This window comes from Podarcis gaigeae (genome assembly GCF_964106915.1).
Source record: "Podarcis gaigeae genome assembly, chromosome: 14".
Lineage (NCBI taxonomy): Eukaryota > Metazoa > Chordata > Lepidosauria > Squamata > Lacertidae > Podarcis > Podarcis gaigeae.
In genome coordinates, this window is record NC_139690.1 from 10,578,112 (window position 1) to 10,605,359 (window position 27,248).

At 48.1% G+C, this 27,248-nt stretch overlaps 1 protein-coding gene and 1 long non-coding RNA gene across 8 annotated transcripts in view; both read right to left on the reverse strand.

Moving 5' to 3' along the window:
* Window positions 1–27,248, reverse strand: part of LOC310831843 — an 81,435-nt gene that overhangs the window by 3,525 nt on the left and 50,662 nt on the right. The window lies entirely within an intron of this gene.
* GRAMD2A (GRAM domain containing 2A) overlaps window positions 1,412–27,248 on the reverse strand; it is a gene marked incomplete at its 3' end in the record, with an annotated part of 65,940 nt that continues 40,103 nt past the window's right edge. For 6 of the 7 annotated variants that reach the window (XM_083712815.1, XM_083712813.1, XM_083712817.1 and 3 more), the window contains 10 exons: window positions 25,112–25,172; window positions 24,022–24,094; window positions 22,649–22,752; window positions 18,628–18,726; window positions 15,187–15,258; window positions 10,468–10,530; window positions 8,909–9,065; window positions 6,621–6,720; window positions 6,409–6,516; window positions 1,412–5,038 (listed from right to left, as the gene is read on the reverse strand). In XM_083712815.1, coding sequence (XP_083568941.1) covers window positions 5,035–5,038; window positions 6,409–6,516; window positions 6,621–6,720; window positions 8,909–9,065; window positions 10,468–10,530; window positions 15,187–15,258; window positions 18,628–18,726; window positions 22,649–22,752; window positions 24,022–24,094; window positions 25,112–25,172 — 841 coding nt within the window. Of the gene's footprint in view, window positions 5,039–6,404; window positions 6,517–6,620; window positions 6,721–8,908; window positions 9,066–10,467; window positions 10,531–15,186; window positions 15,259–18,627; window positions 18,727–22,648; window positions 22,753–24,021; window positions 24,095–25,111; window positions 25,173–27,248 lie in introns of those variants that run through there. The other variant, XM_083712812.1, reaches the window with a different exon arrangement.

Genomic DNA, 27,248 nt, shown 5'->3' on the forward strand with positions numbered 1-27,248 from the left:
ACAGCTGAAATGTGAACTCCTGAACTCCTGACAGCTGTGTGTTCAAGCCGTTAAAATGGAATTAGTTGCATGCACACAGGCTTGGGAAACCAACACAGACCTTTGACTGTACATTTCCTTCCTGCCTTAGCAAAAGCAATGATCACAGCTCTGCAAATGGCAGCTGAAATCAGGAAAGCCTAACTCCTGTGCTCTTCCAGGATGTGCAACCTGTGGCCCTCCAGATGGGACTGGACGTCAGCTTCCAGCCACCAATATCCACTGGTGAGGGAGAACAGGACTTTTTCGTCAAACCACACTTGGAAGGCTTGTAGGTGCAACATGCCTGCTCTGTGACAACCAAGCAGATGGCCGTTCCTTGCCTAGAGCAATTCCGTGCCTCTGGGATCAATTCAGATAATTCAACCTTTTGAGCATTTCTCAGCAGCCTTGCTTTTTCCATTAACAGAACAGGTGGATTCAGGTTATGGCTGGTGCCATGACGGACATCTGGGCCTGCAACTCTGTGAATAAGCTAGTCAACAGTAGAAGCTGGCCCACAGTAAGATCACATTATCTTTTGTGATCAAATCAGAAATCGGGGCTGTGGATGTATGGGCAAATCAGAGTCGCATTGTGCTGCCAGGTGAATTTTGCCAGACACCTTCAAGCTTTGTTCTATGTGCCCGGATACTGCCGAAAAACTCCCTATTTTCTTGCAGGGCCAAATCAGACAGCGTAGGCAGGCTTGCAGGTGCTTCCAGGTGTTGCTCTTTTGCAGGTGGGATTAAATCACATGCCAGGAAATTCTGGTTATGTGATTAAAGTGGGTTTGGCAATCTTGTGCAACACACCTACTAACAAAACAAAACAACACTTTTTTCTTTTTTTGCTGTAAAGGAAAGTGACTCAAAAAGGCACGAAGTGTGTGAAATGGCAATCGCTTGATGTGACTCGTGGCATCACCTTCCCCACGCGCGAATCAGAATGAATGCTCAGTAAACGGCCGGGGTGTACCCTGCCGACTTTGTGCAAACAAATAAGGATTGATGATAAATAAACGAGTTATCTGCAACTGAAGTAACTTGTGTAACATGGGGTACTTTTTCAAAGCAGGAAAAGCTGCTGTGTCCAGAAGGGTAAAAGAAACAGGAGGAGGTGTGCGGGTGTATGTGCTTAACACTTTCATTGCTGACCAAGGATCTGTTCTTCAGATGTTCAACTCCCATCATCCCTTGCTGGCAGAGGTTTATGGGAGCTACAGTTCCAACAATACCTAGAGAGCCACATATTCCCTCCCACTGCCTTAATGAGAATTCCAAGGGGACTAAAGAGGCTTCAAGGTCTGCTGTGCCTCTGCTGGTGTTTATATCCTCCCACAACTATGAACACATGTCACTTACAGGACAACAAAGCCAGAAAACAACAAGCGTGTAGGATATTTGTGCAATTGTTCTGAACTTTAGAAAAGGAAAGGACAAGGAAAAATAGAATCGTTGCTTACACTGAATAACACTAATGATAATACTTAGTATTTATAGAGCGCTTTTTCAAAGCGCTTTACATTACCTTGAAATCCTTACAACATCCCTGTAAGGTAGGCCAGTACTGTTATTCCCAAAATTAGAGAAAAGAAAGAGGGCTCCCAAGAACTGAGAGACAGCAGCTCACCAAAAGGCCAACCAGCAAATTCATAGCTCAGCTGAGATTTGAACTGGGGCCTTCTGGCTCATAGCTCATGCTCCGAACCATTATGCTCGAGCACAGACTTGCAGGAAGTGATAGAAAATGCAGCGCACAACCGCCTTGCTAGAAATCGGGTTTTCTTGGCACTTCCTGGGCCTGCTTGCTCCACCTGCCCCTCAGACCCTGGACACACAAACACACCTTGTGGTGCCCACTGCCGAGAGCACCAGGACCCCACAGCCAAGACAACTCTCCAGTAATCAGCACAAATATTACATTTACCTCCCACGAGATGGGAGATCTGATTAAAAAGAAGAGGAACACCTGAGACGTTATTGCTAAGAAAGAAGCCAACTGGCTGTCCAGCAGCCCAGTAAACTTCTGGCACTGGGAGCAAGGAAAAAAGAGGAGAACACAGATGGGGTGTGCTTCTTCGGAACAACATGCCACAGCCAGACCTGCTGGGCCTCCTGAACCCTCCATTCTTGCTCATTCAAGCAGTCCTGGAGCTGCAGAAATTACAATACCTGCCCTTGCCCCCCACCAAAAAAAATCCCTAGTCATCAGGTCAGCACTGTATGAAAGCTTCCATTTCCCACAGACACACTCACGAGAATACATACAACAGTGTCACCCCAGGGCATTCTGGGAAATTTCAACAGCATCTTCCAGAGGCTCTGTCACTGATCCAAGCACCGCCACAACCAGATAAACCCACTCAGGCCCTTTACATCCGCACCACACATGTAAAGCACTTTAATACCACTTTATAGGATTCCTCCCCAAAGGAACATGGGAACTGGGGTTGGTTAAGGGTGGTGAGAGTTGTTGGGAGACCCCTGTTCCCCTCACAGAGTTCCAATTACCCAGAATTCCTAGGGGAAAGGGATTGTTAAACAGCTCTTAAGAACAGTAACTCTATAAGAAGAAGGAGGGGCCTTAGTCCTATTCTAGTGCTCGAACTACAGTCCCCAGGATTCTTTGGGGGAAGCCACAACTGCTATCATAGTTCTGAAAAGGATTTGGTGTGGATGTGGCCTAGGACTGCCAGTAATCCCCCTGTCAGATGTGGGGGGGCTCCCATCAGAATGCAGCCCCTTCAAACCTGGAACAGTCCCTAGGTATAAGAACATGTTCCTTTAATACAGTGCTTTTCAAACTGTGTGCTGAGGGACCCAGGCGTTCCCTCAATAAGAAGATCAAGCGTGGCTAGAGGACGGCCTTCCTTTCCCTGCAAGTTGCCGGCACGTGGATGCAATTTCCTGGTGCAATTCCAAGATGTTGCTATCTGAAGCGAAGCACCAAACCCAAAGGGCTAACACGCCCCCCTGCCTCCATCTACCCCACCCCCACCCCCAGCTAAATTCTGCCCCCTCCCCAAGCAGCTCCTCTGGCTTGCTGCACAGTCGCCACACTGAGCCCTGAGACCAGTACATGTCACCCGAGATGACCCAGGAACATGCACCGAAATCTTTACACGGCACTCAAAGTGGTCCTCTGGAAGATGTGAAGGAACGTTCCCGGCAGGCCAAACCACAAGGAAAGGGTTCCCAGAAAGCAGGAAGTTTGAAAAGCAACGCCCTTAAACCCCAAGAGGGTCCCAGATCCCTTAACGTCCCACTGGCAGGGCCCACCTCCTCCTGAAAGGGACCATTCCCAAAGTGGTCTGCTTGCTCTGTATTCAAAGGCCACACACTAGCTCACACACTCGTTCATTCATTCAGTCTGTGCTGCAGAGGCGTTTTTCATGGGGCCTCAAGTCAACCTTGGAGAACTTTGCTTGCGAAGACAACCAGCTTCTTCAGCATAGTCCTCACTCTCACGGGCCAGGATCCTGGCTTCTCGGTGATCCAGTGGGGCTTCTCACAGCTACCCATCAGGGTTCTTCCGATGTTCTTAACTGCTCCCTGGATTTCTGCCTCCATTATTCTACCCTTGGCCAACTCTCCCAGTTTGTCCAGGGCAGTAGCACTGATGGGAGCAGGCAAACCCCCTCCCCCTGCCCCCAACCACAGCCCAAGTCATCTATACAAGCTATTCAAGGCTTCCATGGCTAGGGATGCAGATGGCTGACTTCAAGCCTGCATATGAATTGGCCTTTCAAGGGCTTGGGGTTCAGAGAGCTGCTTTGTGTTGTTGTGCTGCAGAAAGATGGAAGGCGGCACGGCCTTGGCTCCACCTGCTTCAGAGGAGAGAGCTGGCGCATCTGCAAAGGGCCAAAAAACTCCCCAACGACAAAGAAATGGAGCAATCAGCTTGCTTTACCCGAGCCAAGCCCCCAATCTCTGCTTCAGTGCCAAGGTGCAAAGCCCTTGGGTTAAGTGGGGCAGACCCACGTAAAGTGCTTCAAGGGCCACACGCACCACTAAATCATGTCTGTCCCCAGAAAGTGCATACCCGTGGCATCTTTCCATGAGTGTTCAGGGCCTGCCTGGCAGTTCACAGGGTCCCTTAGCTGAACGTTGCTGCAGCGGTTACAGTAATTTTGCAGAGCCACAAGAATTGCTCCAGCAGCATTCCCTGTACAACAGGAATCCTGTTAGTGCAAGAAGATGGATTCTAATGGAGATGATTTCACTGCCCTGGGCAAAGGATACTTCCGTCTTCCTTCCAAGGCAGAGCTTTTCGCTGCAGCAAAAAAAATCCATCACCAACTTTCTCCTGCTGCCTCTTTCCTCCAGGGGAAAGAAAGCAGTGAGAACTAGCAGCAGTCCAGAGTCCTCCTAGAAGAGAACCCAGCTACTTCTTCAGACCTTGCTAGGATGCACTAGGATGCGAAAGAGGAGCAGCCATAACAGTTAGCTGGTGGTAACAGTCAGCCCTTCTGGAGCAAAGCCCCGGGAAGACATTGCAGTTTTGAAATATAAAGGGGAGCCTCAGAGGAAGCCCTGCAGTTCCAAATTTTCTTGCCGCTCTAGAGAACAAGCTACCCAGCGTCTTCAGTGGCTGAAGAGCCTTTGGAAGGTATGGCCAGAGACACCATCAATGGAGACACTATTGCACTGGCAACCCTTGGCAACTCTCACAAGCACCACTGCTGCCCATGTACAGCCAGTTCGGCAGCCGCACGGTCCCCTCTAGATGTTGCTGGACTGATGCCAACAGCCAGGTACAATGGACGTCATCGCCCAACAACATCTGGAAGCTGCTGCATTGGCTACTGTTGGCCAAGCATCCCAATGGGTTGCTGACGGCAAGAAAGCACTTCTAGATTTCACCAATGGAAGAGGAGCTTTGGTCCAGGAGGAGCACAGAGCATGGGGCTCATTTGCTCTGGCTTCACAGCAGTCGTGTTATCTCCTTGGACGCAGCGCAGATCTATGTTTGCGGGCGCTGTTTTCTCCATTGTTGTCTTTATTGAGCCCACAGTCACCTGTCAGAAACAGACAAAGAGGCTATTGTTAGCAGGCTCTGAACCAATCCCATGGGAAAGCTGACTTCCCCACAAATGGCAAGAGAACTTCTCCTGATTTAATGCAGCTCCTTGTTTGTGTGTGTTCAGGGCCGGCCCTAATATTAGGCAGAGTGAAGTGTCTGCTTAATGAAGCTGATGCGAGCCACCATGAAAAGGCATCAAGCTGTTAGTTACTTAATTTTTTACTATTGCATTTTTACTGCTACGAAGAATGAAGAGGTGCCTATGGCATCACTTATTTACTTCAGTTATTTGTACACCGTCCTTCATTTCAAAGCAAAATCAAGGTGGTTTGCAAGACCACAAGACAACAGCAATATCTAAAAGGTACCAACTTGGCTGGCCTTGAGTTCTCTGCACCTTAACTCAGAGTGAAAACAAGGGAGATATGTCCCAATTTGCTGCTCCACCTCTGCAGCAAAAATATTTTGGACCAGTCCGGCATGGACAAATGTGCATTAAAAGAAAGTTCCAGGGTTAATGACTCAAGTCAAAGGACCTTCTTAAGGCAATTAATGATATACATTCAAGGGAACTAAAGCTCACTTGGGGGGAGAGAGGGAAATTCCAGTAATCATCTCAACTCAGTACAACTCAAGTCTTTGTCCATGCCTAACATCTGTGCTCCCACCTCGAGGAATATGATACCACCCACATCCCAGTCCATAAAAGGAAACAAGTCCAGATGCAGAATTGCCTTTTGGCAGTGGCAGGAGCAGGAATCAAGTAAACATTCATTGAAATGTGCACAATTTATTCCAGCCAGGAACTGGGATATTCTAACTGCAGAATTGGGATTTTGAGAAGCAGTCTAAGCAGAAGAACAGAATCATAGAATTGTAGAGTTGGAAGGGACTGCGAGGGCCATATAGTCCAACGCACTGCAATGCAGGGATCGTTTGCCCAACATGGGGCTTCCACAAGTCACCAACTATTAGTAGTAGTAGTAGTAACACTGGCCACAGGCCATGCTTTGCTGCCACTAAAGCTGGTGTCAATTGGCCCTTAAAAAAGAGAGACGTTCACAAGCTACATTAAGCAATGCTGAACCTTTGCTTATAGCAGAAATAGAAAGCCTGTCGGTCCCTCCAGACCTGTCGCTGGACTTCATCTCCCCTCATCCCTGACCACTGGCCATGCACAATGGCAGCTGAAGTCCAAAAGCATCCAGACCACCCCTGCAGGGTCCCCATCCCTTCCTCATCTGGCGACCAAGAGCATCTTTGAGTATTGGCATAATGAGAACAGAAAGTTATCCATGCCATCTTCCAGATCCCGAGAAAGGGCTCCTCTGCAGACACTCGCTGGGCTTCGGAAGGCTTTCCTACCTCCGGGGCACACGCGAGAGATAGTCCCGGTTCAAAGAGCAGAGCTGCTGCTCCAGGCGGAAGATGCGAAAAGCCAGGTAAGAGGAGGACACCACCAGGAGGCAGATCCTGAGGAAGGAGAGACAAAACAGAGAGGCACCATTGAGCTCAGAGTCAGAAAACCAACCCAGAGATAGGATAGGAATTGGGGGGGGGGGTGCCTGCAGGCTTACAAGACAATGAAGATTTTCAGCAGCTGATAATCAGATGGCCTCAACTCTGCTTGGTAGCTCTGCTCCACCTCCAACTCCTCTTCAGTGTTTATTGCACTTTCTGGAATAATAATAAAAAGGCACCAGGCACTCAAATATTAAAACTATATATAATGCAAACACACACACAGGGTGAGATCCAATGCAGCGTGAGTGGGCATCTGCTAGCACAGTGCTGGGGAAATTTTAGCCCTCCGGGTTGTTGGACTACAATTCCCATCAGCCCCAGCAAGCATGGCCTATGGCCCGGTATGATGTGAGTTGTAGTTCAGCAACATCTGATGCGGGGACAGGGCAAAAACTCACCATCTCTGCCCTAGCCCAACAGAGCTATTCTCTCCAACATTTATGCCTTCTATGCCCCTGCAACATCTGCTTTGGAAGGTTAGGAGACACTTGAGATCTGGGGAAATATTTTTGTTGAAGAGTAAGGTAAAAGGTAAAGGACCCCTAGACGGTTACGTCCAGTCAAAAGCGATTATGGGGTTGTGGCGCTCATCTCACTTTCAGACTGAGGGAGTCGGCGTTTGTCCATAGACAGCTTTCTGGGTCATGTGGCCAGCAAGACTAAGCCGCTTCTGGTGCAATAGGACACCATGACAGAAACCAGAGTGCATGGAAATGCCATTTACTTTCCCACCACAGCAGTACCTATTTATCTACTTGCACTGGTGTGCTTTCGAAGAGAGGTTTCTTTTCAGAATATTTTTTTTTTAAACTGTAGCCAAATGAAATCGCAAGTAGCCCACCAGTGGGCTAGTTTCACACACGCATGGAAGTGTGTGGAGGTTCACCAAATTAAAGATTGGGTAAAACAGCGGTTAGAATACCCATTGCATGGTTTTGGTTACACATTGAGCAATACAGAAGGTAGAGATGAATTAGATTAAATCCTATCTTTCAGACAGGAATTTGTTTATATATGCAGGACCAGAATATTAAAAAGCCAATCAAAATGTGCTAGCAAATATTTGAATTTTCGTTGCCGCAGCACACCTCCTTCAACAAGCAGTTAATACTGCCTTGCTGCTTGCCTTTGAACGACATGGACACAGGACAAAAATATTTTAGAGATGAAATTTAAAAAGCCACCTATAACAATAAAAGGGGGTTGCATAAAATTGGGCCCACAATACTGAGTGCACAGCTCCTGGTGGATCCAAGGAGTGCATTTGCAGCTCAGCTGCGCACAACTGAGAACACAGCACAGAGACTTAAAGCCGACTATTGCATTTGCGCCTGGGTAGAAACTCCGACTGGTGCTTCTGCCCTGGTAGAAAAGGCTGCTTTGTGGGCTACCCAGCAACTAATAATAATAATAATAATATTTATACCCTTCCGCCCCCACCAGAGCCATAGCTGTCAACTTACAGATTTGAAAATAAGGGACCAGCAGCCTTGAAAATAAGGGATCAGCAGCCAAAATAAGGGATCAACAATTACTTTGATAAAATACATATTTTGTTGCGTGCAAATGGCTTTACATACCTATTAGGTCCATAAATTACCATATAGCATATATTCAACACAAAAAACAGCAACAATTTGTTGTTGACAAAGCACAGCTGGACATAGAAAGGGCCCCATTACCTTCAGTAGCTTATTTAAGGGACATCATCAATAAGGGACAGCAGCGGGACATGGCGCTGGGATAAGGGACTGTCCCGCCAAATAAGGGACGCTTGACAGCTATGGCCAGAGCTGGGCTCAGGGTGACTAACACCAGTAAAATTACAATAGAAACATAATGGGGGGGGGAGAGATGGTAGCCATCCCTACTACTGGGCAAAGGTCACTGGGGCTTCAGAAGGTGCAAGTAAGGCCCACATGAAGGCTATATGTTTTTGGACAGTAACAACCCGCCATCTAAAACCAAGTTTTGTACAAGAATTCTGAGAAAGAAATGGTGTTTGTTTGCATCCATGTGGCCGCTGATGGGATGAACTGCCCCAGGCATCTGAAGCGAAATGGAAAAGAAGAGCATGAACAAAGAGCATGGCCATCTGTGCGCAGCTGACACATGGATGCACTCAGGAGGGACGTGATGGGGCGGCTGGCATGACGGAGATTACATGGGGCAATCGAGACGCAGCTTATGTCCTTGGGACAGCTGAACAGTTGGTGCTGCTGCCAGGACAGCTGTTAGATCAGGCAAGGCAGAGGAAGCTCTGCCTGAGAGTCCGCAGGTGCCAGACAAAAAACATGCAGCGGCACCAAGGGTCTTTTCCCAGCCTCCTGCTGCCCCGTACCTGAGACTAGGGGCTCCTCCGAGTTACAAGAGCTCTCCTTTGTGCTGAGGCTGCTGATAGATGCCCGGTGGATGCACTGGAAGCCTGCATCTGGGAGGGCCAGGGACAACGAAGCTGGCGAGCCCTTCCTCCACTTCACTTCTGGGACAATCACCTCCTGTGGAAGGCATGGAATGCGGGTTAGTTGGCTGCAGGAAGGAGCCACAATCTTTCACTGCCGTGTCAACCTACAGGCAGAGCTAACGCAGCAAGAGGTTTGTCAACAAAGCCTGCTAGGCTAGTTCTTCCCAGTGCAACACTGCCCCCTCCTGGACATTGCGAGCTTTCTCCTTGGGGAGAAGTCATCGCTCAGTGGCCGAGCACCAGCTTTGCATGCAGATAGTCCCAAATGCAATCCCTTAAAGAAGGTGCCCTTCTGTACTTTGAGGCAATGCAGTTAGCCAAGCATTGTCCTGGCTTTAGTAGTTATCATTTATGCCAATAAACGTGGTTCAGAGATAGCAGCAGTTGGCAGGCTCACCTGTGCAAAACAAGTATGTTGCTAATTGGGTTGCAGCCAACTAAAATTCTACTCAAAGGAGACCCACTGAAATCAATACGTCTATGTTAATTATGCCCGTTTATTTCAATGATTCTGCGCCGAGTAATACTAATGTTGGATACAACTCAGTATATTTAACTTAGCACTGCATTGGATACAACTCATAACATACATATACACCATACCCAGACAGTATGGGTCATAATCCCATGCTGGTCCTACACAAGAGTAGACCCATTGAAATTAATGGATCTAAGAGAGGCTTGTTCACTAACTTTAGTGGGTCTATTCTGAATAGGACTAGCACTGAATACCATCCTAAGTATTCTTAGTATATATCGTGGTATGGTATGGTCTGGACCTAGGTAAAGGTAGAGCAGGGATAGGCAACCTAAGGCCCGTGGGCCGGATGTGGCCCAATCGCCTTTTCAATCCAACCCACGGACGGTCCGGGAATCAGTGTGATTTTACATGAGTAGAATGTGTCCTTATATCTGAAATGCATCTCTGGGTTATTTGTGGGGCCTGCCTGGTGTTTTTACATGAGTAAAATGAGTGCTTTTATTTAAAATGCATCTCTGGGTTACTTATGGGGCATAGGAATTCGTTCATTCCCCCCCCCCAAAAAAAAAATAGTCCGGCCCCCCTCATGGCCTGAGGGACTATGGACCAGCCCACAGTGGAAAAAGGTTGCTGACCCCTGAGGATCCCTGGACAGTTAAGTCCAATCAAAGGCGACTATGGGGTGCAGAGCTCATCTCGGATTCAGGCTGAGGGAGCCGGCGTTTGTCCACAGACAGCTTTCCAGGTCATGTGGCCAGCAGGACTAAACCGTTTCTGGTGCAACGGATCACTGTGACGGAAGCCAGAGCGCATTGAAAGGCCGTTTACCTTCCCACTGTAGTGGTACCTATTTATCTACTTGCACTGGCATGCTTTCGAACTGGTAGGTTGGCAGGAGCTGGGACAGAGCAACGGGAGCTCATCACCGTAGTGGGGAGTCAAGAGAACATCTTACCAGTGAAACCGTGTCAGGCTCTTCAGTCAGTTCCTTCAAGCTCAGGCTCTTTTTGCTTGAGACCTGCCGAGAGAATGAGGCATTAACAGATGAGTTTCTCTACGGAGGCACCACTCGCTTTAAGGGTCTCCGGAAGGATGTGCAAACGAACCGAAGGGCAGTTTCTCGTGGGTTGGATCCTGAAGCTTCAACCACTCCCTCTGCCCCCAAGAGCTGACTGAGCAGCCTGTATTGCATCACCAGTTCTCAGGGACTGTAAGACTCTTGTCATGACCTAACCCCACATACCGTATTTTTTGCTCTATAAGACTCACTTTTTCCCTCCTAAAAAGTAAGGGGAAATGTGTGTGTGCGTCTTATGGAGCGAACGCAGGCTGCGCCGCTATCCCAGAAGCCAGAACAGCAAGAGGGATCGCTGCTTTCGCTGCACAGCGATCCCTCTTGCTGTTCTGGCTTCTGGGATTCAGAATATTTTTTTTCTTGTTTTCCTCCTCCAAAAACTAGATGCGCCTTATGGTCTGGTGCGTCTTATAGAGCGAAAAATACGGTATCTCTCTTAAGACTCGTAGCATTTTAACTATTAGCCACATTGGGAAAATACCAGCATCGTTCCCCTTCTGCACCCAAGGCTGTGCTGCACCTACAGACTATGTATTGTATGTAATAAATCTGTCCCAGAAAGCAGTGCAAGTAACACTGCTAGTTTTCTAGCTGCAATGATAAACCTTGACATCACCTCTCTCATTATTGCCCTTCTTTTTAAAATTAGCAGCCAGGGAGAGCTGATCCAGATCAGGACCAGAGATGGGGAGGGAGGGTTGACTTTTCCCTCTGTCCTATGTCCCTGCCCAAAATCACCCCCCTCTCAAAGCTGCCATTCCACACATGCACCAGATGAAACCACCTCAAATACTGATTTAATTCCCAGGTGTATCACTGAGTAGGACCGGTAACTTCAGAACGGGTCTGTCTAGCTTAAACGAGGGGCACAAACTATTTCATGGCACAGTACCTAGCAGGCTTAACAAAAGTCCTCGTTGTTTCTTAAGAGAAAGTAATGGAAAGTTGCCTTTGTTTTGAGTTATACTTTTTTGCATTTTAACTGGTCTCTGTATTATTGCACCACAAATCCAGTAAGCAATAATTGAAAGAAAGCCATGCTGAGCTCCTGAACTGAGAGGTCCATAGCTCAGTGGCAGAGCACATGCAACTCCAGGAGTGGGGGAAACCTCAGCAAGGTGACCTAATGTGGCCCTCCAGGCCTCTCCATGTGGCCCTCAGAGCTCTCCTCAGATCACAAACACCCTTCGCCGGCCACACCTCTCCCAGCCCTGCACCATGACTTTCCTGAGTGCTGTTTCCTGGCTGACATGGATCCTTGAACTAGGCCTCTGGAGAGAGGGCGTGTGTGAGCCAAAATCTGACTTATTTCCATAGCTGCAGTGCTGACTCCTCTACAAGTTGCTGCAATGAATTGGTTGCTCCACCCACTTCTGCCTCTGGCCACACAAACCATTTGCATGTGCCTGTCTGCCCCCCAGGGGTGCTAACTTGAATAAAATATTGGGGGGACTGGCAGACCCCACCCTGCACAATCGATCACAAGATGCAGCAATGGCAATTAACTTGGGGGGCAACCCCCTCAAATCTTTTATTGGGGGGACCAAAGGTACCTCAGCTCCTAGGAGTTGGATCCTATGCCCCCCCCCAAATGTCCATGAGGCAAAAAATGGCTGAAAAGGGTTCCCCATTCCTGAGTTAGGAGGACCAGAGAATCGGAAACCCCTCTTCTTAAGACCCCAGAGAGCCACTGCCACGCACAGCCCTGTGGTTCCATCCACACCTGGCTTCCCCCAAATAATCCCTGGAACTGTAATTTGCCCCTCACAGAGCCGCAATACGCAGCACCCTTAGCAAACTACAGCTCCCAAGATTCTTTGGGGGGGGAGTCATGTGCTTTAAATGGGTGGTGTAGGTGGGGCCAAAGGTGGTCCGGTGGTTTGACTGTTGTAAACAAAATAATAAATTTAAGGTCTTATGTATGTAATAAATATATGTAATAAATCTTCGTAAATGTACCAGCCAAGCGCAAACATAAATATGTGGACCCCATGTCTGGAGCAGCACAGGAAGACTGTCCTGAAACCATTTTGACTCCCAAACTGACCAAATGTTTTCTCTGCAAGGAGGGAGGGCAGGAATTGGGTAATCACCATTTCAAAGGAATGACCAGACTACCAGGAAAGGCAATCAGATAAGGCATTATCAGATAACCTGGCAGACAGGAAAAATAACAACATTCAAATTTCTGTTGTAGACCACCTTTTCCGTGATGAAGGCATGATGTTTGTGGGGGGTGGTCTTGGGTTACACCCCTTCTGTGATGTATGTATGATGTATGGAGGGGTGGTATTGAGCTCCAGGACAGGGAATTTAAAATGTCTATATAAGGGCAGACACACCTTGGTTCTGGGTCCTCCTCTGTTCTCCTGCATGTGAGGGGAGCACCCTGTTGCAACAGCTTTAATAAAGATCAGGCTTACTAGCTGCTTTGCTTCTCAATATTCTCAGGTTGGCCTCTGTTATTTTCTCCTACCAATAATGTCAGGGAACTGCCATCGGAGCTAGAGGCGGAGGCAAGGCTCCAAAGCGATGCTGGAGAAGGGCCCAGCAAGGAGAGAGGCAGCCCATCTGCTGGGGAAGGAAATCAGCGTAACACCGGTGGAGAAGAGGGGCAGATGGGGGAATCGGAGAGGAGGCTCCAGGACTCTTCGCCGGAGACCAGCGGGGAGAGCACGGGTACTCCGCTGCCCATACCCACCCTGCGCAGAAGACCTCCGCGCAGGGAGAGTAGGTGGAACCTTGGCGTCAAAGAACTTCTTTGCTGGAAGAAGTTCAAGAAACGCCCACTGACGGATTCTGCCAGCGACTGAAACAGCCACGGAGTGAAGGGCTGTCCAGACAGAAAGGGTTTAACCAGGTAACCTAGCCAGGAGCGGCAGCAACTTACGCACGAGCAACCCCTATAACCATTACAAATAAGGAACCCACGTAAGGACTCTATACGGGCTCTTGGATAGCCCATAAGGGGAAAAGGGCAGATTTTGTTTACAACTTGACAATTCCATGCACTCACATGGCCATCAAGGGCAAAGTTGGAAAAGTAATATTTGTCCTTCAGAAGGCATTTTAAAGTGTCTCCCGTGCATTCTGTCGCCCAGCTAGCATGCTTTTGTAGTCATGAAAGGCCTGGCTGTATTTCAAGAAAACCTCAAAACAAAAGCCTCATCCAGACAAACAAAAGGAGAGTTTTCCCTGAACAAAAACACCCTAGGAGTGCCTGGGAGGAGTGAGGGGCTGATCGTATGATGCCAGTAAGACGATCTGCTCCTCTGCCACACCAGCCAGAAATAGATCCAGCTGAAGCTTGTGACGAGAGTTATCTAATTCACGTCCTATGACTACCGATTGTGAAGTGAGGAAATGGCACAGTGCCCGTTTGAGAGACAGGCCGGCTAAGAAGCAAGGAGGGAAAGACAAAATGTTAGCCAAGTGCCCCCCTCTCTTTCTGCCGGCCCAGCAAGGAATGAAATGTACTGCAGACAAATCAGACAGACTTTTAGAGCGTTAATTGCCTAGTTACCTACCGAAAGCAGACCTTCAGGCCAGTGCAACCCAAACATTGGGTTGTTAAGGCATCCCGCAAGATGCCATCGCCACCAACTCCTGATTCTCTCTCAAGATTACAGGACTCTGTGTGTTCTTCTCTGGGTATTGTGAGAGGGAAGTGGGGGAAGAGTCTTGGGATAAAACCTGAGTTTTAAAATAGTTGTTTTTGCTTCTGCAAAGTGATCCCCACTTACTTTTTACCCAGGATGGAGAGAGATAGCTGCCTCGTACGCACGGGGCTCACAAATGCAAACTTACGAGGAGTGGCAAATAGACAAAAACAGCCTTTAGTTGGCCCTTCAAATCTGTGTTGGACTCCCAGCAACCCAACCCCCCCCCCATTCAGTGTGGATAATGGTTAGGGATAATGGGAGGTGTCTTGTGGCAGCAGGTCCCCCAGCTCTGCTTTAACTGATTAAGTGCCATGCTTTCAAAGCTAGCCCTTCTATTAGAGAGACACAACTCACCTTGGGCAACAGTTTTGGGGAAGCCATTAATGAGGAAAATCATGTCTAAGGTTTTTTTTAAAAATCCCATGGATATAATGACTGCAAAAGGGCTACATGCAGTAAGTGATCCCAACTCAGTAATCTCTTTTTATTTTCAAACCCTGTAACTTTTTGAATCCTATATAACATTTATAACAAAACATTGATTTTGTTTTTTAAGTTTTTGCAAAATTGTTGCTTGCGAAACCAAACTAACAACAATACCACAATTCAGAATATACAGTAACTCTGTAAATCCAAAACCATCAAATAACAGAAATGGTTTTTGGGTTTTTTAAGGTAAGGTATAGTAAGAAGGGTTTCGCCTGGCAACGGAAAGGATAGCAGGGAGAGATTTCCATACTTGGGGGTGCCACCACCAAGAAAACCCTCTCCCTTCTTGTTGCCACCAACCTCTCAGGACACCCAAGGACCATCGCAATGGACAGACTTTTAAAAGCAAGCTCCTCCATAACCTGGATCTTTTGACCATTTGCTGAGACCAGCTGACCAATTCTTTTAAGGGATACCATGAGGGCCGTCAGGGAGGGAGTGGAAGTACCTGCAAGTGGGTGCAGACTCTTCGCAGCACATCGTACACACTGTCTCTAGAGATCAGGGACACGAAGATGTACTGGAAACAAAACAAAAATCAGGAGCAGTGAATAATCATGGTGCAAGCAGCAAAGTTTGAAGCACGGCAGGTGGCCAGGCTGATTCAGCATTTGCACATTTAAAGACACGCACACAAACACACAAACACGGATATTAACATACCCCCTTCAGAGGGCACTTGCAAAGAACTGGTAAGCCTGCAAGCTTCAGAGGCTTCATAGAACCTTTTATACGGGTCATATCCACCACAAACATTTCAAGCGCTATGATATCACTTTGACCTGTCGTGGCTTCCCCCACAGAATCCTGGAAGGTGTAGTTTGTTAAGGATGCTGAGAATTGTTCGGGGACTCCCTAGTCCCCTTGCATACCTACAATTCCCAGAGTGCCTTAATAATCAATCCCTCTTCCCAAAGAATTCTGGGAATGATTTCTCACTGAGTCCTAACAACTCCCAGCACCCTTAACAAACTACACTTCCCAGGATTCTCTGGGGGAAAGCCATGACAGGTTAAAGCAAACTAAGGCCCGGGGGCTGGATCTGGCCCAGTTGCCTTCTAAATCTGGCCTGCAGACAGTCTGGGAATCAGTGTGTTTTTACATGAGTAGAATGTGTGCTTTTATTTAAAATGCATCTCTGGGTTATTTGTGGGGCATAGGAATTTGTTCATTCCCCCCCCCCTTCAAAATATAGTCCGGCCCCCCACAAGGTCTGAGGGGCAGTGGACTGGCCCCCTGCTAAAAAAGTTTGCTGACCCCTGGGCTAAAGTTTGTCATAGTGCTCTGATGGAGAGAATATCTTATTTATTCTATTTTTAATGGTGCCTTTCGCACAAGGAGCTCAGGGAACATGCTCCCCTCTATTTTATCCTCACAACAACCCAAGTAGCAATAGGCCCATGACTACCTGCCACCTTCGTCACCTACCTCGAAGGGACCGTTGTAACCAGCTGCCCTGCAAGGACATCACCAGGGCTCACTGAGCCTGCAATGGGACTCTGGCAAATCCAGCAAGGCTCCAGAAGGCCAAGGCCCCACCCAGCAAGGCTGCATTACGCCAGGCCTCCTAGGGCCTCTTTCTGAAATGCCAGCAGCCCGTCCGCAATGGGTGGCTTGAAATGGAAGCCACGCATGCATCTGGAAGAGTTTCATGGGTTTCAGTTTTGGAAAACCCATCAGGCGGCTGCCAAAATAGCAAAAGTTCATTTAGCCGTGGTGAACATGCCTAGTTCGAAAAACCACATTCCATCCACCCCTGCTCTTCTAGGGTTTCAACCAGAGGCGTAGCCTTCATTTCCTGTGCTCAAGTTTCTGTGCAATTTTATGGACATTGTTTCATGTTATTTATTCTGAATCGTAAGCTGTTGCCACAAAACTTAACTTTTTCTTAGTCGAAAGGCAGGGTTAGAATGTTTTAAAACCAGGGATGGGGAACCTGTGTCCCGTGAGATGTTGTATGGCAGGCATGGGGAACCTCTGATGCTCCAGATGTAGGTGGACTACAACTCCCATGAACCTCAGAAAGCACAGACAGTTCAGGAACATTTGGAGGAATAAGGTTCCCTGCCCCAGTCGGAGTACTACAGTTCCCCAAATCCCTGATGCTGGCAGGGACTGGTGGGCATTGGGAGTCCTAAGCCTGTTTTAAACGAATAAATATTGTGAGCGCCTGCTCTCACCGGAGAAGCACGCTGCATTTGTAGTAGTTCCATCTGCCTTTCCCCCTGCCCTCTGTGCTCTGAGCACCCTTCTGAAGAACGGCTAAGAGAGCTGGGCATGTTTAGCCTGGAGAAGAGGAGGTTAAGGGGTGATATGATAGCCATGTTCAAATATATAAAAGGATGTCACATAGAGGAGGGAGAAAGGTTGTTTTCTGCTGCTCCAGAGAAGCGGACATGGAGCAATGGTTCCAAACTACAAGAAATAAGATTCCACCTAAACATTAGGAAGAACTTCCTGACAGTAAGAGCTGTTCGACAGTGGAATTTGCTGCCAAGGAGTGTGGTGGAGTCTCCTTCTTTGGAGGTCTTGAAGCAGAGGCTTGACAACCATATGTCAGGAGTGCTCTGATGGTGTTTCCTGCTTGGCAGGGGGTTGGACTCGATGGCCCTTGTGGTTTCTTCCAGCTCTATGACTCTATGATTCTCACACACACCCTGTCCGAGAAAAGGTGGCAAATTAGTACCACACCTGGCCAGAGGGAGCAGGTGGGTATGTTGTGCATGAACAGGCTGAAGATGGGAGCTCCAGCTCCAGCTTCCTCATCTCAAACAAGATGTCAACTGAACTCAACATGGCACAAGATTTGAGGAAGCATCGACAGCAAGGCAATGTAAGGAGGACCATCCGCCTTCAAGAGGGTGTGCTAGCAGAACCAAAGGTGAGGAAACAGTGACCGCAGAAGTGCTGGCAATTCTTTCATGTGGGGCAGGGATGAGTAGGCTGTGGCCCTTCCAGAAGCTGGATTACAGCTCGATTCATCCTTGGGCAGTTGGGCCATGCTGCTTGGGGCTGATGAGTCAACATCCAGGGAGCCACAGGTTCTCCATCCCCGATGTGACACAAGGAGTAAAGGGCACTAGATAATAATTAACAACGCAGCAGGTTTTTACACACAAACAAAAAACGTATACAGTATAAGTACTGAGTGGGAAATCATTGCCTCCAGACCTAAATGCCAAGGACATGAAGTGGGGGGGAATTGCATGACACATCTAAGGCGAACAGATTTATTTGCATCATAAGCTTTCACCAGCAAAAGTCAGTGGGTGCCTCAAGTGCACTAGAACCTGCTAGCCGCTGACATGGAGCCTACTAGACTCTGCTGAAACAACCACCAACTTCCCGTTCCTTTCCGAGTTGACGTAACCCATGAAGACGGCAAGCTGGGACTGAACCCAACATCATAAAGGGACACGATTCGCACTGGAGGAGTTCTGAAGGGCTGGGTGGAAATGTGGAGAGGTCCTGATTTGCGCTGCAGACCCAAAGCCAGGGTGGCTGATCTGTGGCCTTCCAGAGGTTGTTGGACTACGACTCCCATCATCCCTAGCTGTCGGTCATGAAGGCTGGGTCTGATAGGTGCTGGAACACAACAACGCCTGGAATGCCACAAGCTCTCACTCCTTAGGCCAAGGGCCACATTCCCTTGGGAGTAACCTATCAGAAGCTGCAGGCCTGGAGTGGGCGGGGCCCTAAGGCAACTCCGTACATTCCTAGGTGCAGCAGATTACATGGGATATCTGCACATGAGCTTTTAATGTCCCTGACCCCCACCCCCAAACACAGCAGATTTATTGCTGTAGAGGCTAAAAGGCCAAGTATTTATAGGTGAAAATGTTCACAGCTTTGACCTCAAATAGTACAGATTTTTGCCTGCGTCTCTTACCTTTCGGCTGGCATTGGTGGTGATAGCGAGTCCATTCGGCAACAGGCGAGCTGTTTTGTGCTTTTTTATCAGCTGGACAGAGACAACAGGAATGACAACCTGAAATGGAGAAAAATGGATGTAGTTTGTGCGTGAGCCAAGAGCTGTAGTCATGGGATCGCACACAATAACTCCCTGGGTCATTAATTTCTGGTTGCAGAATCATCACCCAAGTCCTAACCATATTCAATCTGCAAACAAGCCACATAGATTTCGACGAGAGGAGGCTTCCGCAACTGGAAGTAAGACCCCACTTGCACTATGCATTTAAAGCCGTTTCCTGTCACTTTCCTAGCATCACAGAACTGTAGAGTTGGAAGGGACCCGATGGTCATCTAGTCCAACCCCCTGCAAGGCAGGAATCTCAACTAAAGCATCCATGACAGATGGCCATCCAACTTCTTCCAAGGGAGTTCATTCCACTGTCAAACAGCTCCTGTCATCCAAAAGTTTTTAAGTAGTTGTGGCTTCTCCCAAAGAATCCTGGGAACTGTGGTTTGTTCAGGGTGCTGAGACTTGTGAGGAGACCCCTCAGAGAACTACAATTCCCAGAGTTCCCTGGGAAGGGGGAGTGGCTGTTAAAACCAGTATGGGAATTGTAGCTTTGTTGAGGGGAATATGGGGGTCGCCTAACAACTCCGGGCACCTTGAAAAAACCAACCATCAAATGCTTGCAAGCAGAAAAGTCTGTCTACTTGCTTCTTTAACCTTATTGGCCAGTCAAACATTGGTGTTTAAAAACAACAACAACCCATGAGTAGCTTTTCCTACCCACATTCTGCTCACTGTCAACAAAGGCTGGAAATACTTAGGCTGTGAACAGATGAAGCAGAAGGTACTGCAGAGGCTGAAATGAAGCATCAGATAATTGCTCTTGCCTGCAGTACACGTTTTCTGCCCCATCATGGGCTCTGATGAAATCGGTTATGCAACTTCTTACAGTAATTCCAAGCTGCAGGAAAAGACCATAGCTCAGTGGCAGAGCAGGCAGAAGGCCCCCATTTCAGGAAGAACTGAGAAAGGCTCCTTCCCCAAAATTTGCACAGCTGCTGCAGATGTAGATGACCCAGAGCTAGATAGATCAATAGTCTGACACAGTGCAGAGGCAGATTGCTAAGTATCCTGGGGGGAAACCAAGAATTCCTATAAATAAGCATGTGCGGGATGCCAGGTTTCGTGGCAGGGCCAGTTGTTGTTTTTGTTGTTGTTGTTGATGATGATGATGTTGTTGTCTCCAAAGAAGAAGAAGAAGAGTTTGGATTTGATATCCCGCCTTTCACTCCCTTTAAGGAGTCTCAAAGCGGCTAACATTCTCCTTTCCCTTCCTCCCCCACAACAAACACTCTGTGAGGTGAGTGGGGCTGAGAGACTTCAAAGAAATGTGACTGGCCCAAGGTCACCCAGCAGCTGCAGGTGGAGGAGCGGGGAAGCGAACCCAGTTCCCCAGATTACGAGACTATCACTCTTAACCACTACACCACACTGGTACAAATTACAAATGCTCTGCAATGGTGCAATTTCCAGACCAATGCGTTTGAGAAGAATTAGGACAGTGACCACAAATGAAGCTGCTGGGGACCCAGGCATTGCTGTTGTCAGGGAGCCCCTTGCAGCAGCCTAGGAGTGCAAGGCAGTGACACATCAGCCCCAGGGAAACGGCTGAGATTAGAACAAGAAAGGGACCAAGCCTTTCCCAGGGCAAGGTTCCCTCTCTCCTCCGATGGGCTTGTACGGCTGTCATTATGCTGGGTGCTGGGTCAGAGCAAGCACCACAGATGCAGTAAAGGAGGGGCTGGCATTCAGCAAACGTACCCATAGGCCTAGCAAGATTCTCAAATGTCATGGGCAGGCTGGATCCAGAGGAGTGGTGGGAGGCACTAGCTAGGGAACCCCCAGGGGAAGGAGCTGAGAGACAGGGGGTTGGTGGTGGGACGACAAATGTATGGTCAGAGGAAGGAGACTGGAAGAAGGAGGTGTCAGAAGCTGAAGAGGCAACAGGGTTTAGTGAGCAAGAAGAGACTGTGGCAGAGAGCGGTGCAGAATCAGAGGCAGGAGAGGAGTGGGGCTAGGAGACAGAGATGAGACAGGCTGCTGAAGAAGCCAGGGAGTCTCCCCCTCCTGCTGGGACCAGCTCCCTTTCCCCCTGGTCTCCCAGAACACACAGAGGAATGAAGAGGGAGGAGCAACGAGAGATAAGATGATGAAGCCTTAGGTTGCTGGGGGAGGAACCAGGGGAGGAGCCTTAGAGAGCAGTGGGAAGGTGGGGACTTTCAGGCCTCACAACTGCCTCATTGGGGCAAGACCTACTGGGAAGAGCTGGTGTGATCTGTAGGCCTGTGCTGTTTGGGTTTCTTCGAAGAAAGAGTTCACTGACTCCAGTGTTGTTGTTTTTATTGCTGAGCTATTCCTGACTCTGGCTCCTGACATCAAGGCAGAAAAGCCATCTCCTTTACTTAGTGCCTAGCACATGAGGGAGAAAGAAGAACATGCCACGGATTGTGGACATGACCCTCAATCTAAGGAAAATAAACAGTCGGAGGGAAAAGTTCAAGGCTGCAGTTAGATAAATTGCAATGTAACGACAGAAGAGTCCTGCTAAATGGGCTGAACGTTGTGGAATGTGAAGCAGCCTTCTTCCTGAGCAATGTTTATTTAAATAGGTAGCGCTCAGGATATAAATAATTCAGCCGTTCAGCACCATTTTAAGGAAGTCTGTTCTAAATATGGGCGAGCGTTGCCCATCAACGGCAGTGTTTACCAGATAACCCCAGAACTGTAAATCAAGGAAAGCAGGAGGAATTCTCCACCGTTATAGATTCAGCTATGGTTTCTCTTATGCCACAGACAGAGGCCTTGCCTCCAAAGCAGCTTGCTTTGAGGATTTAAAACGAGACAAAACGAAAAGGCAACATTTGTTTCCATAAGATGTCCTTGCACCTTAGAAAGCTGGGTTCAACCATTTTGCTTGTCCCCCTCGCCATGGCAAGCGGGGAGTCAGGCTCAAGCGAGTGAGATCCCAAATCTGGAGCTATAGGCAGAGGCAAGCTGGTGTTCCTCCCCAAAGCCAACCTCGGCTCAGGTCTTCAGGTAGCAGAGGTGGCCTCTAGCGACCCAAGTGGTGTTCTGAGCTCGGAGCAGAGACAGAGCTGGGCATCTGTCTGAATTAAAGAAGCCGAGGAACAGAGTTGCCTCTAGGGCCAAGCCCAATGGGCACCCCAAATTCAGAGCACCTGTCAAGCATAGAGGCAGGACAAGTCTCTACCCCCAAACCATGAGGGGTCAAGGGCCTGTATCTAAGGGGCGGGCAGTGGAAGTGGGAATGTAAACATTTGGCAAACATCGCACCCTGGGACCTTAAATTGAATGTGCTGCAAAGAATGAACAAAGGAAGATAATATTCAACTCTTCCAGCACTCTAGGTTTGAGACAGCATGAAGATTATGAAAGACTGCACGCGGGAAAATGGATTTTGTATTTATAAGAGATGACAGAGAAGAATGGACAATGACACGTAATGACTGAAATGGAAATTAAAGTTGAAAAGATGTGGCAACATGAGGAAGAAATGAACATATGTTTGCAACAGAAGCGGGAAACCTGATTTTAATAAATTGTATTAAATTAAAGTAATTCAGACGGATTTGTAGTAATTTGGAAAACTAACAAAAATAAATATATATTTTGAAAAAGGCTCCCCCCCCCCACCCTGCAGCCAGCAGCTCCAAGCATAGCTCTGGAAAGAGAATCAGATTTCCCCCGGAACTTGTGCTACATTTGAGATTCTGCAGTTGAGAGGCAACACTTGGAGAAGGCACGTCCAATGCTGCAATCAATGTTTGACTGGCCAACAGGTTTGAAAAAGCAAGTAGGCAGGCTTTCCTGTGCTCAAGCATTTGGTGGGTGGTTTTTATTACTGTCGCCACTTCATTGGATCTCCATCAAACACGCTCCTCTTTTAGTCTGCTAATGTTTACTGACTCACCTTGATATCCTTCCCAAAAAGGTTTGCATAGAAACAGAGCCAGTTTGGGGAGATGTAGAGGCGGCCTTGGATGAGAATGTCTCTCTGGAGAGCACAGGAGCAGACTGCAAAGAGAAAAGGCAGCGTGTGAAAGGGGGTGCTGGTCTTGCTTTGCGGGGGGAAAACATCACCTCCCAAAGCAGTTTTCCCCCAGTCAAGATTCAATGTACCCTGCTGGTGGCAGCGGCTGTACATAAACGAAAGAAGATCTGGAATATACCACTGGGGTTACAAATAAAATACAGTGGTACCTCTGGTTAAGTACTTAATTCGTTCCAGAGGTCCATTCTTAACCTGAAACTGTTCTTAACCTGAAGCACCACTTTAGCTAATGGGGCCTCCCGCTGCTGCCGCGCCATCGCGCGATTTCTGTCCTCATTTTGAAGCAAAGTTCTTAACCTGAGGTACTATTTCTGGGTTGGCGGAGTCTGTAACCTGAAGTGTATGTAACCTGAAGCGTATGTAACCCGAGGTACCACTGTAAAAGGCACAATGGAACTTGAAACTTGCCTACTACTTTATGATGTTCTGTTAGTTCTAAGGAAGGTGTTGTTATTATTCTACAGGAGGCAGGAATCAGATCTTTATCTTTCCCCACCACTGCAGATTTACTCTGACAGGTGGGTGGTGTCACAATGACATCAGGAGACTGATAGGTGGGTGTCCCCACCCGGTGGTCAAATGCTCCCCCATGGGGCAGAGTCTGCTTCACCATCTCATTCCCCCAAGGGGACTTGCTGGAAAAGCAGCACCCCACCAGCTGTTCCCACCCAGTGACACCAGCAGAGTGGAAGGTGGGTGTGGTTGGGAGGAAATGGCCTCAACGATCAGCTTGGACTTCCTGATGGACCAAGACTGGCCCACGAACCAAAGTTTCCTCACCCCTGTTATTTGGAACTTTGGAACTTCTTTCTCACCCACAAGGCAAATTGAGATTCTCCCCCTGCTCCAATGGGGACACAGTGATGGGCAAAGCTGGCAACCACAAGCCCCCATTCCAAGATCCAGGTCCATGTTGCTCCTGCAATTTACTTTTTAAAAAGCATTCAAGTGATTACTAATTACATTTACTGTGTTGCATCGAGTTTGGCCTTCAGAAAACCAGGTGGATTAGACACTCTGGGCTAAGGTTGCCCTCTAGGAGGGGGCTTCAGCCAGAATACAGCCAGCTGATTTCGCCGGCCAATGGCCGACGAGCCTGTTTTAAAAACCAGGCCTCTGGCTGTTGAGAGCCTTATCCAGAAATTAACAGCCAGGCCAGAGTAGCCAGGCTCCAATACTAACCTCCAACTCTACGATTCGCTTCCTCCCTTTAAGCAATGTTTACCACTCACCTTTCAGCACACTCTCCTCGGTAGGGATGTCCTTGAACAACTTGTGGTACTGAGAGTTGTATTTATTTGGAGGCTAGACAAAAAAAAAAAAAACAGACATAAAAAAGAGCTCAGGATATCAAAGAGGTCACGCCCGAGTGTACTGGTAGCAGGCAGATATTGGGCAAAATAGTCTGACCACAGGTTTACCATTCTTGCAGCCTTTTCACTTAAATCCTCATCATCATGTCCTCCTCCTCCCAGGACCCGTTATGAAGAGCTCAGAAAAGAGACACAGAACACACTGTCCGGATAGTAAAGTGTTGGGAAGTAAAACCCATTAGCCTACACTGGAGAGCCAGTGTGGTGTAGTGGTTAAGAGCGGTGGACTCGTAATCTGGTGAACCGGGTTCGTGTCTCCGCTCCTCCACATGCAGCTGCTGGGTGACCTTGGGCTAATCACACTTCTCTGAAGTCTCTCAGCCTCACTCACCTCACAGAGTGTTTGTTGTGGGGGAGGAAGGGAAAGGAGATTGTTAGCCGCTTTGAGACTCCTTTGGGTAGTGATAAAGCGGGATATCAAATCCAAACTCCTCCTCCACAAAGGTAACAATGACATTTGTTGCTCTGCCTCCTTTTGTCTCTGGCCCGCCCACACTGGCATGTGGCCCTCAGCAGGTTGCCCAGAAGGGAATGCGGCCCCTGAGCTGGAAAACATTCCTGCTTTATATGGTAAGATTCCTGTGCTGTTTGCTCAAAGCTTGTTTCCTTCTGCAACGCCTAACAATTATTTAGACACCTCCCCGCCCCCCACCATGGGGCACCTGAAGAGAGAAGTCGATGACAATAACAATAAAAACATGCATGCAGAGAGCCCATAAAGGGTAAATACTGTATCTAGCAGGTGTCACTAGGCCAGAGTTCCTGTGAAGTTTAAGCTAAGAGCAGAAGGTGGAGCAGCAGGACCAGGAGACAAGAGCAGCTTTCAGTCCAGCAGGGAGGAAAGATTACAATGGGAAAGCAAGCAGAATCCGGCCAGACGGTTTGCCCCTGAGCAAGGGCAGTGGCTGCAGAGTCCTGGAAACCAGCACCCTGCCCCTCCCCGACTCACTGTAACTTCGTTGCGGCATTTCTTTAACTCCTCCTCCTTGATGGCATCACTCAGGTGCAGGCTGGAAGACAAAGGGAGATTCCACGGATGGGCACCCCTATGGCTATACTCTCACAAAAACACCCTGCACTTTTATCAAGATCCCGCTCAAAACTCAATTAGGCTGGCGGCGGCTGCCAAGAGGGCATTCTGGGGTCTGCAAACATAATCAACTTACAGTGCTACCTCGGGTTACATACGCTTCAGGTTACACACTCCGCTAACCTAGAAATAGTGCTTCAGGTTAAGAACTTGGCTTCAGGATAAGAACAGAAATCGGGCTCCGGCAGCGCGGCGGCAGCGGGAGGCCCCATTAGCTAAAGTGGTGCTTCAGGTTAAGAACAGTTTCAGGTTAAGTACGGACCTCCGGAACGAATTAAGTACTTAACCCGAGGTACCACTGTACTGAGGTCTGCCAAATTAGAGGTCTTGGTTCTTTTAAGACAGGCTTTAAAAGACCTGCACTTTCAGGACAGGTTTCTGACGTTCAGTTTACCTAATCGATTCTTTTGGCTGCTGTTCCATCTTTCTGCTTTCCATTCCTTTTTATGCTGCATTTTGTTCTGTTTGACCCTATCGTGCTGAAAAGGCAGGTTATTAATTCTGCCCCCCTAACCCTTACTGTAAAAGATTAGCACACTAGTCCTACGTTCTACCGGCAAAGTTTCGCTATCACCTCCTGTAAGAAAGAATCGGGTTCCACGTAGACAATGGAATCTTCCTCCCAAAAGTAAAGTCACGTTTGAAGTTGCAAGGACATGACCTTCGTGAGAAATGACTAACAGGTTATCTGTATGTTTCCTGTTAGTCATATCTCATGAGGGCTGTGTCCTTTTCCACGTCAAACGAAATAGCAAGCTACTAATAATTTGCAGGAAAATTTAAAAAGCGGCATGAAGATGTTGTGACACACATGCATCCACGAAGATCCTTCTCCTCTTCGTAGTTACATTTGCCCCAGATAGTATTTTAAACTTCAGATTTGCATGGTTGGGTAGCTCACAAGCTCCACCAGCTTCACTGGACCAGAAAACAGGTGAGAGAGATGTTGGAGCCTTGTTTGTACAGGATATTAATGGGGGCCACATAACTCTCGCAAGGAAGGCAGAGATCTCTGACCCCTAACTTACATTCCACTTACTTCAGGACAGGTACACACTCCCCCTTCCTCTTCCTTCCTTAGCATGGGTCTGTGGAAGATTGCTGCGCCTACTCTCCAGGCATTTGGGTAGCTAGAGATCCTTTTTAGATCTAAGGTGTGTATGTACTGTGTATGACTCCATGCTTGTTTATGTGCAACCAGGCTGTCAAAAAGAAGCATCTATGTACGCTGCCTCCTTTATTTCATGTAACAAACCAACCGTTCTTTCTTTCCTGGTGCGTGAACTCCTTTGTTAGGCACAAGGTCATGAGTAAAAACACCCATTAGCGCATTTTGGAATGCGCATTTTGACTCCAGCAAAAGATCCTAAATCTCTAGGATGTGTGCATAGGGAACATGTGGGTGGTGGACACACAGGACGTGGGTCCAGACATACACCTTGTGAACAGTGGCCAGCGACAGCCCTACATTCTGTATTGGCTCTACAGAGGCTCCCCTCCCAGGGCTGACCAATTTTGGTGGCAGGGCAGAATGCGAATGAAGCATGGGGAAGGAGGATTAATTTCTCCTTCCCTACGTGCCACGGTCCTGATCCTGTGCTGCCTCCCTGTAGCTGCTCTTTAGACGGGAAAAACGAAACACAACATTTATACAAAAGCTAAGCACCCAATCACATTTGTGCAATTAACATTACACTTATTTTGGCCCTTTGTGTTGACTTCTTACAGCTGAAGTGTCATCCTAAGCATGCGCTTGAATGGGGCTCTCTCCCAAGTAAGAGCACATCAGATTGACGCCTAATGTCAACTGAGCCCAGTTTACAAACACCCAGATGGTAGCTATTAGATATGATCCCAGCAGAAAGGGAAGGGAAAGCAATGTGGGTGTGGGTGGGTGTGGGTGTGGGTAGGTGTGTTAGAGAGAGAGAGAGAGAGAAAGAGAAAGAGAGAGTCCCTCTAAAAAGCAAAGCAAAACGTAAATAAATGAAACCACACT